Source organism: Myxocyprinus asiaticus, chromosome 8, assembly GCF_019703515.2.
Source record: "Myxocyprinus asiaticus isolate MX2 ecotype Aquarium Trade chromosome 8, UBuf_Myxa_2, whole genome shotgun sequence".
In the NCBI taxonomy this organism is placed as follows: domain Eukaryota; kingdom Metazoa; phylum Chordata; class Actinopteri; order Cypriniformes; family Catostomidae; genus Myxocyprinus; species Myxocyprinus asiaticus.
In genome coordinates, this window is record NC_059351.1 from 53,383,789 (window position 1) to 53,406,194 (window position 22,406).

General features: G+C 36.5%; 1 protein-coding gene across 1 annotated transcript in view; it reads left to right on the forward strand.

The window, feature by feature from the left end:
• LOC127444816 (uncharacterized) overlaps nt 1-22,406 on the forward strand; it is a 93,907-nt gene that overhangs the window by 38,754 nt on the left and 32,747 nt on the right. Inside the window, 5 exon segments of the mRNA XM_051704356.1 lie at nt 203-2,137; nt 2,381-2,554; nt 2,917-3,090; nt 6,913-7,086; nt 7,462-7,635. Of these exon segments, the coding sequence (XP_051560316.1) occupies nt 203-2,137; nt 2,381-2,554; nt 2,917-3,090; nt 6,913-7,086; nt 7,462-7,635 (2,631 nt within the window).

Sequence of the window (22,406 nt, forward strand, 5' to 3'; positions counted from 1 at the left end):
ACACTAAACATTCATTTAGTAATGTATTAGAGAGATGAAAGAATTTAAAAAGCTGCATGCAGAGCTGCTATTGAACCTTCTCATACAGAACTACACAGATCACACTGTCACATAATTATTTCATATAGTCTCTAAAGGTCCTTTTAATGAATTTCATTGTTTTTTGTTTTGTTTTTGTTTTTTGCTGTTTTTTCCTTTACAGTGGACAGATACATGAGCCAATAAGATCTGTGAAGTCCAGTCAGACCCACATCAGGAAGCAAAACACAGAATCAGCCCTGAAGACACCCACACAGTTAGAGAAAACTGGAGACCTGCAGCAGGATTCTCACCAACCAGTAGATGATGTTCTTCAAAGAGTCAAAGATCAACACAAAACCAGAATGAAGAACAAGTATGAGAGCTTATTTGAGGGAATCAAACGACAAGAGAATCAAACCCTCCTAAACAAGATTTACACACAGCTCTACATCATAGAGGGAGAGAGTGAAGGGGTGAATGAAGAACATGAGGTTTTACACATGGAGAAAACAGCCAGAACTCAACACTTACAAGACAATCCAATCTACTGCAATGACATCTTTAAACCCTTACCTGAACCAGGATGTGAGGAGAAGAGAAAAGACCAAATAAAGATTGTTCTTACTAAAGGCATCGCTGGAATTGGAAAAACCGTCTCTGTGCAGAAGTTCATTCTGGACTGGGCCGAGGGAAAAGCCAATCAGGATGTAGATTTCATGTTTGTGCTTCCATTTCGAGAGCTGAACTTGATTAAAGATGAGCAGTACAGTCTTCACAATCTTCTGCTGGACTTTCATCCTGAACTTCATGATCTGGACACAAAGATTTATGATGAGTGTAAAGTTGTGTTCATCTTTGACGGTCTGGATGAAAGCAGAATTCCACTGATGTTTTCAGACAGTGAGAAAGTTTCTGATATGACTGAGAATTCATCAGTGGGAGTGTTGATGTCAAACCTCATCAAAGGAGATCTGCTTCCCTCTGCTCTCATCTGGATCACCTCCAGACCAGCAGCAGCCAATCAGATCCCCTCCAAATACATCAAGCATGTGACAGAAATTCAGGGATTCAATGACTCTCAGAAGGAGGAATATTTCAGAAAGAGAATCAGTGATGAGCATCAAGCCAGCAGAATCATCTCACACATTAGAAGAGCAAGAAGCATCCACATCATGTGCCACATACCAGTCTTCTGTTGGATCTCATCCACTGTGCTTCAAAACATCCTGAAACAAGATGACAGTGCAGAAATCCCTCAAACTTTGACTGAAATGTACATCCACTTCCTGCTCATTCAGATCAATATGAGGAATCAGAAGTATGAAGAGAGAGATCCAGAGAAACCCCTGCAGTCCAACAGAGAAGTGATTGTGAAACTTGCTGAACTGGCTTTCAAACAGCTGATGAAGGGCAATGTCATGTTCTATGAGGAGGACCTGCGAGAGAGCGGCATAGACGTCACTGATGCCTCAGTGTATTCTGGGATCTGCACTGAGATCTTTAAGGAGGAATCTGTGATTCATCAAAGGAAAGTCTATTGCTTCATACATCTTAGCTTTCAGGAGTTTTTGGCTGCTTTTCATTGGTTTCTCAGCTATGCGAGTACTACTACAGAAGCACTAAAGGTTTTTGCTTCATTACATAATTTGCTCAAAGGAGCAGTGGATGAAGCTGTTGAGAGTGAAAATGGACACCTGGATCTTTTCCTGCGATTCCTGCTGGGAATCTCACTGGAGTCCAATCAGAGACTCTTACAGGATCTACTGACACACACAGAGGAAAGCTCAGAGAGCATCAAGAGAACTATGGCATATATAAAAGACAAAATTAAAGACAGGAGAACTGCCCCATACAATCTTTCAGCTGATAGATCCATCAATCTGTTCCTCTGTCTGCTGGAGATGAAAGATCAGACTCTGTACAGAGAGATTCAGGAGTTTGTGAAATCAGAGAAAGACTCAAAAAATGAACTCACTCCTGCTCAGTGTTCTTCAGTTGCCTACATGCTTCAGATGTCAGAGGAGGTGCTGGATGAATTAGATCTCAAGAAATATAATACAACAAATGAGGGTAAAATAAGACTGATACCAGCCGTGAACAACTGCAGAAAAGCTCTGTGAGTTTTATATTTCAAATAATCACAATATAAAATAATATTGTGAATAAAATATAAAATACAATTTATAAATCAAAATAAATACATTTGTTCGCACAGTGACATCGAAGTGTTACTTGTGTACAAGTAATACTAAAAAATACTATGGTACTTGAATGGTCCAGTTCAGCTCTTGGCTGAGACTGTGGTAAAACAGTTTAAACTAACATCTTCTTTCACACAATATTTTGTCTCGTTGTCTAGGCTTGTTGGCTGTATTCTTATACAACAGAACCTTGAAAATTTGGCTTCAGTTCTACAATCACCTAAGTCCCCCCTGAGAGAGCTGGATCTGAGTAACAATGACCTGCAGGATTCAGGAGTGAAGCTGCTCTCTGATGCACTGAAGAGTCCAAACTGTAAACTGAAGATACTGAGGTGAATATTTGTCCAACTCAGTAAAGTGCTGTTATTCATGTACAGTCAGAATATTAAATCTAGTCCTATGGAACTAAGGTGTTTTTAAAAGTAGTTTAGTTTGTTTTTCCATAGCAATTAAAAAAAAAAAGTAAAATTAGAAATGTTCCAGATGCTTAGATGATCAAACTTAACTTGTATATAAATGAAAACATGATATACAACTACATTATTATGTTAAATATTAATCAATTACAATTTAATGTGTTTTAAGTGTAATAAACCAACTTTGCACAAGTGGTTGACGTAAGCTGCCCCCAAAGACCATTTCTGAACAAGAAAGAAACATGTGAATGGAACTGATTGAACTCTGTTCTGTTTAGATTGTCCATCTGTAATCTCACTGGTAAGTGTTGTGAAAGTTTGGCTTCAGTTCTGCAATCATCAGAGTCCCTCCTGAGAGAGCTAGATCTGAGTAACAATGGCCTGCAAGATACAGGAGTGAAGCTGCTCTCTGATGCACTGAAGAGTACAAACTGTACACTGGAGATACTGAGGTATAAATATTTTTGCATTTTATGTATTATGTTTTAGTGATGCACCAAAATAAAAATTCTTGGCCAAACCCAAAACCGAAAATGATTATTTTAAATTATACTTTATTTGGAATAATTAAACAAATTTTAATTTTATATACAGTTGTGCTCAAAAGTTTGCATACCCTTGTAGAATTGGTAATATATGTACCATTTTTAAAGAAAACATGAGTGAGCAGGCAAAACACATTTCTTTTATTTCTTATGGGATTCAAATTCAACTGTAGGTTATAACAGAATGGCACAATCATAAAACAAAACATGGCAGCAAAGAAAAAAAATGAAACGCCCCCTGTTCAAAAGTCTGCATACCCTTAGTTCTTAATAATGTGTATTGCCCCCTTTAGCATCAATGAGAGCGTGCAGTCTTTTGTAATAGTTGTCTATGAGGCCCCAAATTCTTGCAGGTGGTATAGCTGCCCATTCATCTTGGAAAAATGCCTCCAGGTCATGCAAAGCCTTTGGTCATCTTGCATGAACCGCATATTTGAGATCTCCCCAGAGTGGCTCAATGATATTAAGGTCAGGAGACTGTGATGGCCACTCCAGAACCTTCACCTTTTTCTGCTGTAACCACTGGAGGGTCAACTTGGCCTTGTACTTAGGGTCATTGTCGTGCTGGAAAGTCCAAGATTGTCCCATGCGCAGCTCTCTTGCAGAAGAATGTAAATTGTCTGCCAGTATTTTCTGATAACATGCTGCATTCATCTGGCCATCAATTTTCACAAGATTCCCCGTGCCTTTAGAGCTCACACACCCCCAAAACATCAGTGAGCCACCACCATGCTTCACAGTGGGGATGGTATTCTTTTCACTATAGGCCTTGTTGACCCCTCTCCAAACAAAGCGCTTATGGTTGTGACCATAAAGCTCTATTTTGGTCTCGTGACTCCAAATTACAGTGTGCCAGAAGCTGTGAGGCATGTCAAGGTGTTGTTGGGCATATTGTAACCGGGCTTTTTTGTGGCATTGGCACAGTAAAGGCTTCTTTCTGGCAACTTGACCATGCAGCTCATTTTTGTTCAAGTATCGTCATATTGTGCTCCTTGAAACAACCACACCATCTTTTTCCAGAGCAGTCTGTATTTCTCCTGAGGTTACCTGTGGGTTTTTCTTTGTATCCGGAACAATTCTTCTGGCAGTTGTGGCTGAAATCTTTCTTGGTCTACCTGACCTTGGCTTGGTATCAAGAGATTACTGAATTTTCCACTTCTTAATAAATGATTGAACAGTACTGACTGGCATTTTCAAGGCTTTGGATATCTTTATATATCCTTTTCCATCTTTGTAAAGTTCCATTACCTTGTTACGCAGGTCTTTTGACAGTTCTTTTCTGCTCCCCATGGCTCAATATCTAGCCTGCTCAGTGCATCCACGTGAGAGCTTAACAAACTCATTGACTATTTATACACAGACACTAATTGCAATTTAAAAAGCCACAGGTGTGGGAAATTAACCTTTAATTGCCATTTAAACTTGTGTGTGTCACCTTGTGTGTCTGTAACAAGGCCAAACATTCAAGGGTATGTAAACTTTTGATCAAGGCCATTTGGGTGTTATCATTATGATTTAAAAAGGAGCCAAACAACTATGTGATAATAAATGGCTTCATATGATCACTATCCTTAAATAAAAGACAGTTTTTTTGCATGATCAGTCATATTTTCAAAATCAATTCCAAAATGTCACAATTTCTGCCGGGGTATGCAAATATTTGAGCACAACTGTTTATGTATACTCACAAAGTACTTTATTAGGTACATATCAGCTGTACACCTTCTTATTAATGTGAGTACACCTACTTATTCATGTGATTATCTATTCAGCCAGTCATGTGGCAGCAGTGCACTACATAAAATTATGCAGATACGGGTCAGGAGCTTCAGTTAAAGGTGTCATGCATTGAGAAATAAAATGTTCCTTAATCTTTTGACATAAGAGGTCATAGTACTATAAAAACTTACTGTAAGTTTCAGAACTCAAAACTTATTCATTAGTCCAAAAAAAGGCTTTATTTAAACCAGTACGCCTACAAAAAACTTGTTTTCTAAACCTTGTCCCTATTACGTAATAGAGAAGAATACATCAGCACAAGTCTTCCTCTTTATAAACAGGTCAACGAGTACTTCATCAACATCGACTCTTTGGCCCGCTCACAGTTTCGCGGTTAGAGCGGTGATGAGTGTCGGCACGGCAGGGAGAAACACAGGGATTATTGGAGCAACTAGAGGTTCGAGATGCCTGCAAAGTTAACAAAACGTTGTACAGTGCCAGGTTGTGGAAAAACAGACTCTGCATTTGATTCCTAATGATCCTAACATGAGGAAAGAATAGCTGACGTTTATTTTTTATGAAGTCCCAGATTGCCTCAATAAGACAGTGTTTGTTTGTTCGCTTCAATTTACTGTGGATTATTTTTCAAACAAGACACAGTTCAACTTTCTGATTACCAGTTATGCACTTTAGCCCACTATGCCACCACCACTTGTTGAGCGCGTTACTGTGGAGACCTAGTGTGTGTGGAGGCTCACGCTATTCTCCGCGGCATCCACGCACAACTCACCACGCATCCCACCGAGAGCGAGAACCACATTATAGTGACCACGAGGAGGTTAACCCAACGTGACTCTACCCACCCTAGCAACCGGGCAATTGGTTGCTTAGGAAGCCTGACTGGAGTCACTCAGCACACCCTGGATTCGAACTTGCAACTCCAAGTGTGGTAGTCCTTAGAGTTAAAAACTCCTTTAAAGCAACTTCCATTTTCTTTTGCAGCAATAGTGCAGAAGATTAACAAAACAATTAAACACACTTAAAGGCGGGGGCATTGACACTTATTTCATATGCAAAGATATGACCCAATTATAGCAGTGGATGTTTACATTAAAGTTTTAACACGACCTGAAAATGCAGCATTTTAATCAGAGTGCAAAAAGACAGGATAGAAAATGGACAATTATTTCTAAATTATGACTATTTTTGATTAAAAAATCTTACTAACATTATAAGTGGACCTCAGTGAACATTATAAAATAAAAAAATGCAATGCATGACACTTTTAATGTTCAAATGAACCATCAAAATGGGGAAGAAATGTGATATCAGTGATTTAGACCATGGCATGATTGTTGGTGCCAAATGGGCTGATTTGACAATTTTTTAAACTGATGATCTCCTGGGATTTTCACGCACAGAAGTTTCTAGACTTTACTCAGTATGGTGCCAAAAACAAAAAAACATCCAGTGAGCAGTAGTTCTGTGGACGGAAATGTCTTGTTGATGAGAGAGGTCAATGGAGAATGGCTAGACTGGTTCGAGCTGACAGAAAGGCTACGGTATCTCTGTACAACTGTAGTGAGCAAAACATCATCTCAGAATGAACAACATGTTGAACCTTGAGGTGGATGGGCTACAACAGCAGGGTTCCACTTCTGTCAGCCAAGAACACAAAGCTGAGGCTGTAGTGTGTGCACAGGCTAACCAAAACTGGACAGTTGAAGACTGGAAAAATGTAGCCTGGTCTGATGAGTCTCAATTTATGCTGAGGCACACAGATGGTGGGGTCAGAATATGACGCAAACAGCATGAATCCATGGACCCAACCTGCCTTGTGTGGTGTGGGGAATATTTTCTTAGCACAATTTGGGCCCATTAATACCAGTCAATCAGCTCCTGAATAATGCAGTAATGACCTGTTTGAGTATTGAATTCCAGTCTTTGAATTTGTGTTAAATATGTGTGGATTTTTTTTTTTTTTTTTTTACTTTTTGTTGTTCTGTCCAGGATTGCTATGTGTAATCTTACTGATCAGTGCTGCAAAAGTTTGGCTTCAGTTCTACAATCATCAAACTCTGTCCTGAGAGAGCTGGACCTGAGTAACAATGACCTGCAGGATTCAGGAGTGAAGCTGCTCTCTGATGCACTGAAGAGTACAAACTGTACATTGGAGATACTGGGGTATTTCAATTTATGACTTGACCTAAATTGGTAGAATTTCCCCTTAAAAGCTAAATTTACTTTGGTCCTGCTCATGATGATTATGAGCAAGGCATTGCCCCTGCAATTATTGTTTTTGTCCCCTGAAGAGTCCCAAAGAGAGTTACAATGATGTTCAAGTATAAATATATATTCGAACTTATTTAAAAAAATATATATAATATTACATTTTTTTTTCTTTTTTTCACCAAATATCAATTGGTAATATCAATAGGAATATTAATATTTGAGTTTTAAAGCACCATTGTATTATGTATTTTTTGTCTTTCTGTGTAGATTATCTGACTGTTGATGTGTGTGTTTGTAGTTTATAAGGCTGTTGATGTGTGTGTGTAGAATATCAGGCTGTATGGTGACAGAGGTCGGCTGTTGTTATGTGGCTTCAGCACTGAGCTCAAACACTTCACACCTGATAGAGCTGGATCTGAGCTACAATCACCCTGGAGAATCAGGAGTCAAACTGCTCTCTGAGAGACTCAATGATCCAAACTGCAAACTGGACAAACTCAAGTATGTTGAACAGTAAAGATAAAAATATGCTTTGGTTTTCCCTGTGTTGAAATGTGTTACATTCAATGTGCATGACACAAATTTGGTTATCAGCACAGTTTGTGCACACTGTCAACATACAGTCTAGTTTTTCTAGACATACGGTCAGTCTGCATCTTTACGTGTCTTCGGTGAATGGGGCTGCCACTGACTGTGCTAAAAGAGTTTTCAACTTTTCGGTTAAAATCTACCTTCATTATAATTGACTCTTGTCTGAATGTATGCCAGTGTGGTTTTATTGTGTTTACTTAATTTTCCAACAGCTTGAACAAAAATATGATAATCTTGAAATTTTAGTCTGGAGAACAGAATTCACTCAAATAATTCTAATTTAAGATGTCTTTTGACATCAGTGATGATTGGTCATCATTGATGTTGCATTGACATCACAATGTTGATGATGTCAAACTTTGCAAAATGTCTGAAGATGCCTTATAAATGTATTATATAAAAATGAATAACAACTTAAATTTTGGTCTGTTCGTTACACAAAGTCCACATCCCCTAAAACATTTTTCATCAAATAAACTTTTTTGGCTCAATCATTGTCATAAGTTGACAAATCAATCACTGTACGTGATTTTTGTTCCTCTCAAAAATTTTCATTACTTAAGATAAATCCCATATTTGACTGCAACTCAACTTGTATGTTATATGCACACATTCATTTAAATAATTGGAGATTAACTATTTAGTGCTGTGTTTCCTCACAGTGTGAAGTGTGGTGGAGAGATCAGGACAAGAGCTGGACTACAGAAATGTAGGGGTACACAAGTACACTCTCATGTCATTATTTATTGTTGTTTTATAAAGGCTCTCACTTCTAATTTCCTTAATTATATTCAGATTTCTGTCATCTCACACTGGATCCAAACACAGCAAACTCTCATCTCATTCTGTCTAAGGAGAACAGAAAGGTGATGCATGTGAATGAAGATCATTCGTATCCTGATCATCCAGAGAGATTTGAGCACTATCCTCAGGTTCTGTGTAGACAGAGTCTGACTGGACGATGTTACTGGGAGACTGAGTGGAGAGGGAGGGAAGCTGATATATCAGTGACATATAAAGGAATTGAAAGGAAAGGAAGGAGAAATGAATGTGTTTTTGGGTACAATGAAAAGTCTTGGAGGTTGGAGTGCACTAATGATCAATTCACACACTGGCATGATTTCAAGAGCACCATCATATGTGTCCTGTCACCCCACTCTAACAGAGTAGGAGTGTATCTGGACTGGCCGGCCGGCACTCTGTCCTTCTACAGTGTCTCTGACACACACACACTCACACACTTACACACATTCAACACCACATTCACTGAACCCCTCTATGCTGGATTTAGCCTTTATAATTCCTCTGTGTCTTTCTCAGATTAAACAACCTCCTATGAGAAACAGACATATCACAAATTCGTGGAAGTTAAATACTCACTTTATGTAGCCAACATAAACACTCATGTAGTAGTAATTTATTTGTAAATTGGGACCTGTATTGATATTGTATTTCTTATCTTACCACTCTTCGGTTGTTTTAATTGTAAACAGTGAAGGATAAAGTAAATCTCACATCGCACTACTGTTTTTGCATTTTTTGCACTATTAACTGGCTTTGAATATTTACTGAGCAACAAATGTATACACATTAAAACAAACTGCACTTTGACTAACAGGTGTTTTTTTTTATCACTTAGTTACATCACCAGTTTAATGATGCCTGAAATCGGTTCATGTGTGTTAGTAATGTAGTGACAAGCGTAGTTGTACACAATACACACAATCAGGTTTTAAATGTGAGTTTATATCAATTAAAAAATGGAAAAATGATTAGCAGGCTTTTTTGTCAATCCATTCCTTTTTGTATGCATATGCTCAAAAATAAAACTTAACCCAATGCGCTCCTGTTCCTGATCTGCACTGATTTGCATTTTTGTTGGTGTTTGGTTTATGAATGGTGATGTTAGAAACAGCAACTCATACCTGAGAATGAGATGATGATCAACTGAGATCAGAATGGATTTGACTGGACGCTTTGAGTTTCACATCTGGAAATATTAAAGGTATACTGACAGGGTTGTGACGATAACACAGAAATCTCTCTCGGTTTACTATCCTTATTTGCAGTTTATACTGTAATAAGAGGTTAAGAGGGTGGCAGTACAATTATTTTTTCATTCTTCTTGGTAGAGTTGAGTAATGTGCAGAGCAAAGAGGACACTGACAGCGCACAGACAGACAAGACAGAGCTACAGCAAATTGGGGGTGGAAACTAATCACAAGTGATCCTCCCTACTCACTCCGTGGTACAGAGCCCTTGAAGTGGGTAATCTGAAGGGAACACGATATTATTGTATGAATGTGTCCGTCTTATGGAAGGGTTCATTCTTTTTTTCACTTTCGTTTGGAACGAGCTTTCAAGTGGCATCTCCTTCCTCCTTTAAGGGAGCAAAAATGTCATTTTAAATTCAGAACATCAAAGAAGCGTGGCCAGTCGCAGTTGGTGCCCACATTTTCAGGTGTGGCTCTGAGCCAATGGTAAAAAAAATTGTGTGTGTGTGTGTTTGTGGATGAGTGAGTGAGTGAGAGAGTGTGAGACAGACATCTTATTTGTACAGGAATTTTGCCCTTCTGTCCTTCTGAGTGGCAAACTTCTCAATGACCCTATTATTGAAGTCAGGAATGCTTTGGATAAGTTATTTCTCCATGGAGAGCATAGCCAGAGCATTCAGCATTTTACACACTCAGTTATCTTTGATAAAATGTGCCTATTCTTATCCACCTCTGCATTGTGCATGGAGACAGAAATATGACAAAACGATTTGAATTTGAATTGTGTAAATTTGATTTATAGACTTTTGAATTTGAATTATAAGTGTGATTTCACAAAATTGAATATTACGTGGCATTTTAAATAGGTTTGAATTTGAATTTTTTAAACTCCAATCCTGGACATTTCATATTTAACAAAACTGAATTGTTTTTTATGGCACAATTTTATAAATATGTATTTTCAAACAGCAAATTTTTTGTTCCGAATTCTTAGACTGTAAATATCCAGTTTTTAAAAATACAGCTTCAAGTTTTCAAGATGAAGAATAAATTCAAACCGCAGAAATTCAGAACGTACAGAAAGTGGGTCAGGGATCAAGCTTCCGGGTTCCACAGGGAAGAGTAGAGGGTCTTGGAAAAGTCGAACGGAGCATTCTGGCCAATTACAGGTCGAGGTGCAACAATTCTCTGGCACGAGCATGATTCAAAAGGTCGCCATTCTGACCATGAACCGCACGGAGGTAAGTGGTTCTTAAACTTTTATGATTTATATGTTAGGTTAGCATTCTCAGCACGTGAGACATTTGTCTAAGCGGTCTCTGGTATTTGTTTTAGTATAAAGTATATTTAGTATGAAAGTGATTAGTATGCGTAAGAGTAAGCATCACACATAACTCAATAATGAATGTAATTCTGCTTCATTCTGTGATCGGAATCCACATCAGATCCAAGTCGGATGTTATTTCAAACACTTGCTGGTGTTTGTAAGTGCGTTTTGAGCTCAAGACATGAACATCACAAATGATCATTCAGATGTGTGGGATTTAGCAGGCGCGATTACATTATACGATTCATTTCTGCTTAATATCATGCAAATTGTAGGCTTATTGTAAGGCATTTAATGGCTAATTCATACACCGAACAACAACAAATGTTACAAACACAGCTGGATGACTGTCATGCTCACACAGAGAGTACCGTGTCCCGCGTCCCGAACTGGTATCTCACCTGAAGAGAGGTGATGCAATAATGTAAAATATGTTTACATTTTTCAATTTTTTTTTAAAGAAGTTTTTTTAAAAATCGAACATGAAAACATTCTAATAGACCCCAAAAACAATATCAAGACTTGAGAAAAAGGGCATAATAGAAAGACAAGATAAAAATATTCTGTTTCAACTGTGAATGTGTTTACAGGACTGAAGTTGTCAGATCAGCCAGACACTTGCTATCTTTGCTGACTTCAGGCAGTGCAGCTGGTCCCAGTCAGGATAATGCCAGGTTTTTGTGTATATTTTTTAATTGTATTATGTAAAAGGATAGTTTGTGAGAAATGAAATGCCTGTTATGTATATTGTGCATGCATTTATTGTTTTGTATGTGTTTTGTAGTTATAATTACTGAAATATTTTGTATGCATTCCATGGTTCAGCCTCCATAGGCAGCACACTGTTCAGCAGACGGCCACCATCCAAACTGAGATGACCAGGTTTTGCAACTACTTTATTGTTTTTATTTCATACTGACAAAAATAAATATGCTATTATTTAATGGTAGTTATGGTTTGTAACTGTACTTTTTTGCCGACAGATCATTTCCTGGGTTTTTCAGCAACTGAAAGAGCTGTACCCAAATATTTATCATATTTTACTAAAATTAAAATTTTGTATTTTTAATTCTAAAATTGTAAGCAATTGATGTAAAATTATTTCATTTGAATCATTCTTACTTGTTCGGATTCTGGTGGCAGAGCAGTGGTGTCGAGTTCCATTTGAAGAGGAGCTATGTAAAGAACTCCTTTAAAACCTTGTGCTGCAGTCTTCAAAAGCTTTCCACTGTACCCACTCTCATCGGGTGGAATAAGGGTGAGCTTCCGGGAGCCCCATCCTCTTTAAAAAATAGACCAATAGGACAAAAATACAGCAAAATAAAATATGCTATTGGAATTTTTTAGATCATTCCTCTTTTTATGCCAGGATCAGTTTTTACAGGATTAGGAAGTTTTTACCTACCACCTTTTTTAGTTGGCACAAAGGTGTGTATTTACACAAAATATAGCACTGTACCATATTTTGTCTGTTACTTTGCAACAAAACATATAAAAAATTTTTTTTTTTTTTTTTTGCAAAAAGTGCATCACCATGTTCCTGATGATTACCTGAAGATTTATAGATAAGCCAACCCTCCTTTAAGTCCTGAAATTTTGGGTACAGCTCTTTCAGTTGGGCACATACCTAAAAATACAAAAATGCAAAACATAGGGTAAATGTTAAGGCTTGTAACGCGTGGACATTATCAAGATGCTCGATCTGCTCATCTGGTCATAAAATCTCCCCCTTTTCCCTTCTTCACACTAAATCACTAGCCCGGCTCCAACAGTCTACAAGATAATGGTCACTAAAAGACCCTTTGTCACATTAGTTGCCTTTGCAGATGCTAAACAGAAACATCTCTAAGTCTCTCCTGTAACTTCAAAGGCATTCCACAAGTAACCCCCCATCTCTTCGTCGCCCGGCACGAAATGCCAAGTGATGGAGAAACCATGAAAAGCAAATACACATACCCTGCATTTAACTCATAATCAAACTATCCCAAAATGTACATGATGTATTCTTGTGTTGTATGTATGTCCCAATGTTATATTAACCTAGTTATGATGCTTTAGTTATGTTAGGGTAACTTTGAAGGCTGACATCCAGGTTTAAGTATGTATCGCTGTTTTAATGTTTGCAGACCCCATCTGTTTGGTATTGAAATGATCTTCTCTTTTTGCCTTAACTAATGGTGTATAGTATGTTACTATAAAACGCATTATACTATTTTTACCATACATTGGTGTAAAACTGTATAAATTCCTAGACCACCATAAAACATGCAAATAGGCTGTGAAGGGGAACAAAGGAAGATTTCTCCCACTAAAAGTTGGCACCTATGATTGGTCATTTTAGAAAAGATGGGTGTGAACTGATTTGGCTTCAAGAGACCTCTGCTCAAGAATATCTGGGCTCATTCCCTTGTGAGAAGGACACTTTCCTGACTTTTCGGCAACTTGCTTTCAAGCACTACCCATGTGTATGTGTGTATGTGTGTGTCTGTACGTATGTGTATAATTATTTTTTATTATTATCTATGTCTTCCTGCTGTTTTTGTATTGTTGTACACTGGAAGCTCCTGTCACCAAGACAAATTACTTGTATGTGTAAGCATACTTGGCAATAAAGCTGATTCTGATTCTGAAGTTAACTTCGTTCAAACTTCCCGCAGACAACCGATCTCCGGAAGAATCCAACGAACGCTTCAGCTCAGGAACTCACCGAGAATCTCCGTATTCTACATGCATCCGGACTCTTGTTCAGCACCAAAGCCAATGCAAGTAACCGTTTTATAAATCTTTAGATGCATCATTAAGCTTTGACACCTTTTTTTTAAGGTGATTTTGATTCTCTGATGGTTCTCAAAGGTTGTAGTTAACTGATTGTAAATCTCGCCATTCTTTGCTCTTCTCTCTCTCTCTCTTTCTTTACTTTTCAGTATTCTGTATATGTATTCTTTGCTTAAGTTTAGTTGTATTTACCTGTAGTTTTCATTTATTAAACTCATTATATCCACGCTTGATTGATATGTGAGCCACAAACACAGAGACAAAGTCACTTAAACGTTGATTTTGCTACATGCTTTTGTACTGTTAGTACTATATAGAACAATAAATTTTTCTTCTTGGCCAGAAGAATAATAATTCTTAAGAGTTGATAGAAGATCGTACTGTCGGTTCGGTGGACGAACAGATCAGTCGATTTAGAATTAATTTAGCTAAAATTAATTCTGAAAGATGATCTATATATATTTATAATGAACTATAACCCCTTGTAATTAAGTATCTATATATATCTACACATATGTATCTCACTTTTTGGCTGATTTAAATATTAATGATTAGTCATAATGCGGTATGATTAAATATATAAATTATATATATATTTCCCTTTTGAGCTAATTTGCTACAGGCTTTATTGTTAGTATAGCACACCCACTAAAAATTAAATGTACATCAGTTACAACTATAACACTGGTAATTACAGCCTGTAGTGCTTAATTATATTAATGTGCTTCACATTGCCCCCCCCCCCTTTTTTTTTTTTTTTTTTTTTTTTTTTTTTTTTATTACCACTTCTCCTGCCTTGGAAAATATTCTTGAGTTTTAGTCATTAGTGATGGGAAGATTGGATCATTTTACGGACTTAGATCTTTAAATCTCGTTCAGCACGATGAACGAATCTTTATTCAAGTCATTTCGTTCATTAGTCATGTGACAGCCACATAGGCTCTATAGAAAACAGAACTGATCAGTTTACCTCCCAAAAAGGTCTTCAGATCTGTGTCTTTCGTTCATTTGCCATGTGACCACTACTAGGCTCTGCATAGAAGACAAACAATGTTATTTTTTCTCTTAACAGCTTACAGATCATTGTGTAGCAGTTTGTGTCGTGATTAATACATGTAGTTTGACAAAATAAATTTTATCATCATTGTCATTATGAGCTATTTTCATGTATTTATTGCAGAAAGTGTTTACTAGATATGTTCTGCCAAGTATAAAATGTAAGTAAAATAAAAAATTTAAGTCTTAGATGACTAGGCCTATCGATAAATTCAACGATAATTTCATTAAAATAAATTAAAAATCAGTAAATTCAAAGGGGCATTATTTAAGGTATATTTGATTTGGGTCTACAGTTCACAATAATGACATAAATAATACAACAAGAGGATGCATCATGAGGGGAAATTCAGTAGTCAAGTCAATAATATGAGGTTTTCTAATAGCTTTTATACTTTATGATATTTTATGAAGATAAAAATTATAAATTTTGGGACTGGGCTTGAATTTAAGACATCTTGCTTTATACATTTGATTTTTCCCATCATTCAGAAAGTTTGAAGCTTCAACTGACACTTAATTACCAGATTCAATGTTATGGAAAAAAGCATGACAGAAACATTCACAAAGTTATACATTGCAAGTAATAAATAAGCTAAAATTTGAGACCAGAAATGCTTCATGAAACTGTAAAGGCAAAAATACAATCAAACTAACTGCTTGTATTTAAGGAAGGTTGGGATTATGAACTAATTTCTGTTTCCAATACAGAGTCTATGCCAGGGGTTGGCAACCTATGGCACATGTGCCAGCATGGGCTCACGGAGGGGCAATCAATGGCGAGAGAGAAGACTATTTCATTTATATAAATTTTGCACCTGCATTCCAATCTACATCTTGATGTAGTCCTTCATGATCACGCAGCGTGTTTTCATGAGCTGAATGGCAGGCTAATCAAAAAGTTAAAATGTGACGAGACTGCAGTATACCCAACAGACTCGTGCAGCGCGTGCAAGCAATTCACGAATCACAAGCCGGCATCGCTTCACTTTCGGTTAATCACGCAAGTAAATGCACCCACTTTGCTTCAGTAACGCTGCGCGGATGACAGCCTACATTCAGTGTTTCATTTGTTTCTTTTTGCTTTCAGAACAACACGTAATGTAATAAGGAAAACACCACTATTAATCCTTGAGATTTCCAACCCAGCATACAGATACACCCTCCTTAAACCATAGTCACACTCAGAATGACATGAAACGATTAAAAGAGAAAACATAAACCCACATCATGGGGTTCAAAAATCTTTTCAAGTCTATTCAAAATATAAATTAAACCTGGAAATAAAGTTTTAGGATTTTGCAGGTGCGATTCACAGGAAAGGGCTAAATAGTTGATCGGCTTGTGATGCGTGAATGGCTTGCACATGCAGCGCGAGTCTCGTCACACTTTAATAGTGTTTAGTCTCCCATTCAGCTCATGAAAACACGCTACGTGATCTTGTGTGATTTTGAAAACAGTAATATAAGAAATATTTAAGATTGCACACAATTTCTTGATCAGTAATCAAATAAGCAACTTTGTGACATTGTGTTAACTCATTTTGTACAAAAGTACAGGTTTTCTTTCATTAAAGCATTTAAGATGCTCTGTGAAAATGCACATGCAGGATTATGATTATATTATAATCATCAGGTTTTCATTCAAACTGTTATGCTAATAATATCATTTGTAATAAAATATATATATATATAAACGGTTAAATTAGAAAAATGCAAAATAAGAAACATTTTCACAAGTGGACTCAAACTTCGGAAAATCATATACATGCACATATATATACAGCTCTGGAAAAAATTAAGAGGCCATTCCAAATGCTTCTTAAATCAGTGTCTCTGCACAGGGACGGACTGGCCATAGGGAGAACTGGAACTTTTCCCTGTGGGCCGGCTGAGAAATGTCGGCACAGCCATTAACTAGGAAAATAAAATATGACACTCCATGTCAAAAAGTTTTTTTTTTTTGGGCTACTTTTAAAATGTACCATGGCCGCCTAAACGTTTGATGGTAGACACAATAAAATGAAACTGAACAACTTATTGACATAAATTGATTACGGGTTTGAATACCTGGCAACCGCATGTAATTAATTAATTTCATGGCTTCTGTCCTACACTACATGAGGAACAGTGGCCATTTTGAGCAAAAAAGGGTCACACAACCCTGTCAAAGTTCTTCACTGTTGAGTTACAACATCAATGAATATTGTAACAAAAATATGAAATATTCAATATATTATACATTACAAATACTATACTGTATATTTACTTGAATGAAACATGGTGCTAAAAATATGTGGGTGCAAGAAGCCTTGTAGTTGGAGAATTGTGGAGGGGTTGAGACCAGTGTGACAATATTAAAATGAGAACACAATTAAAAATCAATGTATTATTTGCTGTGCACAGCCTAGCAACTTAAGGGCTAGCACAGAATTTTTTTTTATTTTTTATATATATATATATATATATATATATATATATATATATATATATATATATATAATGACACCACAGACACACAATTTGCCAATTTGTAACTTCACATAAAAATGAGGAAACTGTCACAAATGTTTTATTTGTAGTCATTAAATTGGTTTGAGGTACACATGAGCAGTAGGTAGTATAGTGTAGAATCATTTTCAAACCACTTCCATTATGTCCGTGATGGAGTTGAGAACAAAAGGTGTCCAAATCAGAAAAAAGTAATATAAGAGCTTTGATGCCTGAGGTGGGAAAATATTAATTGTTGGAGGTTTACTGTGTGCCTAATGTTGTGGAGTATTAGACAATTAATAAAATATAGTTCTAAAAAAAGGTTCAAGTTGAAATATTACCAAATACCAGGAATGACTCATTTTCTCAGACTGGTGATGTTTAGATTTGTATTTCAGTGTATTAAAACATATGGACAAAAAGCCATCATAGATGGGTCATTCTACAGAAGTGGTGCAAATTCAAGGTTGGATGAGATTTAAATTTTTATATCTTTTCCTCCATTCTGATGGTTGATGTGAATATTAACAGAAGTTCCTGACCTGTATCTGCATGATTATATGCATTGCACTGCTGCCACATGATTGGCTGATTATATAATCGCATGAATAAGTAGGTGCACAGGTGTTCCGAATAAAGTCAGTGAGTATATGTATTATATATGTATAAATTATGTATATTTTTTTTTCATAAAATCTGAAAGAACAACTTAATAGTACTACCAAGACAAATATGTCAATACCAAAACAACCATAGCTTGTTCAGCAATGACAAAATATGTTTCAGGTTTGACAATTCAAGCTGATCTTGCCATTATATTAAAATGTCAGCACAGTGGAATTCTAGACATTACTAATTGGAACAGAGGAAAGTCCAGAAAAACACATGTAATTTTTTCAAACATCACATTTTGTGTTTTATAAGACTAACAACAAGTTCCGTAATGACACTTTTTAAAAACACATCCAGGTTTTCTGATTTTACAACACTATTATTTCAAAATGTTAAAATACATCTACTTACCACATGGTCCAGGGAGAGGAAATTGCTTAATTTGTCTTCCTAGTCACATAGTTTGGGGTCTGTGTAAAAAATAAATCGATCATTAAAACTTTATTAATTTAAAAAAATGCTTCCTTCTAGCAGTCAACGCATCACAGAGCTGTCGTGTGATGTAAGCGTGATGATGCGTTCATGCGAGAAGTCGGAAGCTCGCACTTTGTATACAGCAGAGGAACGAACATCAGGAGAGAGTTAGGTCATTTCAAACAGCATCCCAGCGCTGGCCGGAAGTAACGATTTAAAGTTAAAAGCTTTTTAATTATCAGTTTGTTTCTTACACAAGCCTATCGATTTGCTTCAGAACACATTAACTGATTGACTGGAGTCATGTGGATTACTTTTATGCTGCCTAAATATGCCTTTTGGACCGTCAAAGAGCCAGCCGCCTGATGGCACCCATTCACTTGCATTGTATGAACAAAAAGCTAAAATGTGCTTATAAAGATCTACATTTTGGTTCTGCTGAAAAAGGAAAGACATACACATCTGGAATGGTTTAAAGGTGAGTAAATCATGAGAGAACTGTAATTTTTGGGTGAACTAACCCTTTAAGATTACGCTATTAAAATAAAACATCACAGTTAAAACAGTTTCACAAAACACTGCCACAACTGAATATAAAACAATGATTGACAGAACAGCAGCATGTAGGAGGAACACAAATCTGTTTTTCCCTTTCAAAATTATAAGGTGCTCCCATCCGTGATCATGTATGACTGAACAATAGTACTGTATCAATAAAAGTAAGGGACTAAACTATGTTGGTGCACTTTTCTCCCTATCCCACAAGGATGTTCTGTACTGTTTCAAATGCACATAGAGAAGTCCAGAGGGTACTATGAAAGCCATGGGAAAGTCAGATAGGTCCTACATTAACACAGTTACCTCCAGAATGATGGCAAAGTTTAGACACGTCGGCTTCGCTGCCTGTAAGAGGTCGTCCTGCATCACGTCAAGATGTTCAGTTTCCATCCTCTGGTTTAGGTCTCCTCTAAATTTGTTTCCTAAGAATTATACAATTTAATGAGAAATGATTGTGCATGGTTGTGTAAATGTAGAATCAAAACTCAAACACAATCATGCAAACAAAACATGGCCTGACATTGTGCTACCCTGAAGCTTACCCATCTTAAACGCTCAAGGAAAATGGTAACCATGTCAGTGCACTTACTAAATATAATCGCACATTTGTTAAAAGAATGGCGAAAAATGAAAAATTGGCATGAACTGTAAAACATGTAAACGCATTTTGTAGACAGAAATAAGAAATATTACAAAAATACACAGAAGAGCTCAGTGTCTTTCAATAAACTAATCTGTGAGTGTGAAGACATTTATAGGTTTCCTAAATTAACAAGCATTAAAGAGCTTTCAAAATAAAGTTAAAAACTCACCAGACAGGTGTTTGATATTGCTTCATGGTCCCTGAGGTACAAGGGGAGTCCCTGTAGAGCTGTAGCGAATCTTTGAGATAGGATGTCTGTTGTTTATAGAAGAAGAAAATAAATAATTTCCTCACAAATCATAACAAAGTCTCATTTTAAATATATTAGGGATGGGCAAAAGGTCAGAAATTAAGGGCGGCTCAGGATAAAAATGCCACTAAAGGGGACAAAAAAATACTGCAAAATTAAAAATGTGGAGTGAATGAATTCCTTTGCTTTTCTTATTTGTAACATCTGATGTAGATAATATTTTATTCAAGGCAGTTAAACATATTATAACATAAAATATTGATGTTGAGATTATGATGATTTCATTTTATGGGTAAGAGGTAATATATTCTCAAACAATTTATTCAAAAGATTTACAGATATCAACTCATTCTGTAGTATTCATAAGTTTAGGAACCATACCTGCTCATCAAGTTTGTCCCGGATAAGTCTCAGTTCATCTACAGTACAAGGTCTGTACTTTTTGCATGATACATTTTGATGAGGGTGTTGCTATGTTCATTAAGAGATGTCATAATGGCTGTTTTAAGGTCCACACATGTAATTCTTTTGAACTCAGCACAGACCTGAGGGAGTGAAAGAGAAATTAATTAAGTCTATAAACTTTAAGCCTATAATCAATCAGAACAAATCATTTATAGATGATACATGTAGCTTACTTGCTCCTCCAAAAAGAGGTCAGGTTACCTTTCTTTGATGTCAGAGACCAAGGGCTACTCATTGACAATTTATTTTCTCCTGAGAATGTTTTGTGTGTGTGTGTGTGTGTGTGTTCATTATAGAACTGTTCAGCCGTGACATCAATTTGTAGGCAAACCTGGAAGTCTAATTCACCATGGGTTCCCTCTGGATTTTCCTATGGTTTTTTATAATGGGGTTTTTGAACTAGTGTAAAATAAGGTCTATGGTAATCATTATTGACGATACGTGGACGTTTTTACACAGTCATACCTTAAACATGAATTTTGATGCCGCCGTGTTTTTTAAAAAAAAGTGTGTAATTCAATACGACTTCAAAATTCACGTTTAAGGTATGACGGTGTGTAATATATGTTGTAGAACAACACGTCCACGTTTCATCAAGTAAAGTTTACCACAGACCTTATTTTACTAATAAGATCAAAAATTATAAAAACCCATAGGAAAATCCAGAGGAAACCCATGGTGAATTCTCTTCCGGGTTTTTTTGCCTACAAGCTGAGCAGCTCTATTGTCAAATCCATGTTCCTTTTCTTGACTTCAAGCTCAGTCTGGTCCCTTTCATGCTTCAGTGCAGCAGCATCCACACCAACAGGATGGTCTGGAAGAAAATTGATTGTGGGCCCTATGCAGATGAGTTTTCAATGCACCTGGTGTATGAAAAGTGCAGATACACTCAGGGTACAGACGCGTCTATGGTACACGCCAGCCTGGGTGCCAGTGCTTGAGCCTGTCGTGTCTCAGCAGCTGATTTTCAGTACCTAAAGTACACTGCATGAAAAATGCTCTCAAGGTAGATCTGCAGGAGAAAATACACAAATGTGAATGGTCAGGTTAATCAAAGGCAAAGAATTAATGAACAATAAAACAGACAATGACTTTAATTCCTAAATTTAAAAGAAAAACTGATGCACAGTTACAAAATGCCACAATATTATTATTGATCCTTATCTCCTCAGCCCTTTCAAATAAAGCAATCCAACAATGGTTGGGTAGTTCATTAAAATTCAAAAAATGTTATCCACTAATGTTTTAACTAATTAACGTTTAATATTTGTCAATCAGTAGGCCACACTGTTGACCAGCTGCTCTTATACTGCATTATTTTTTGAGTTCCCAATTATGATCATAAAAAGGACAAAGAAAGCATTTTTTAAGCAGCTAACACTCAAGGCGAACAAAGAAGCACTCAGTACAGTATACATATAGAGATCCGGGCTATCTGGCATATGATGCAACACAAGATATCTAAACCAGGTAAGACAAATACCGCAATATTTAATGCAGGGTTAAAAAAAAAAAATACGTTTACTCCAGAACAGTGAAGCTCGATTTAAACATTGAGGATTGTGGATAAAAATGCAATGGTGTCTGTAGTTTTCTAAATAACTAACATATTAAGAAAAAGTGTCACTTAAAGAAAGAGCAATGATCAAACACACTCACCATAAATATCCAAACTGTAAGATTTTTCAATTGTATAACAATTATAAAGCAATTAACAATTATTCAACTGCAGCAAAAGCTGAATTCTGTTGGAAATGTGTTATGCACAGTAGGCACGTTTTTAAAGTCAAAAAATCCCCAAACAACACAAAGTTTATCTTCACTGCCCTAGTAAAGGAGTGGATAGATTTTCATCTAAAACTGGGATTTGCTTTTTTCAATGGGAAGGCAGTTCCTCTCTTACTTTTTTTGTAGGAATAGTCAATAAAACTGACTTAACTCAAATTAAATAGTTTGCAGAGGTTTTGTTGAATGAACTTGAAAAGCATTGTTCACAAATCTCATCTTTTTAATTTTATGATGAAAATCGTTGGTT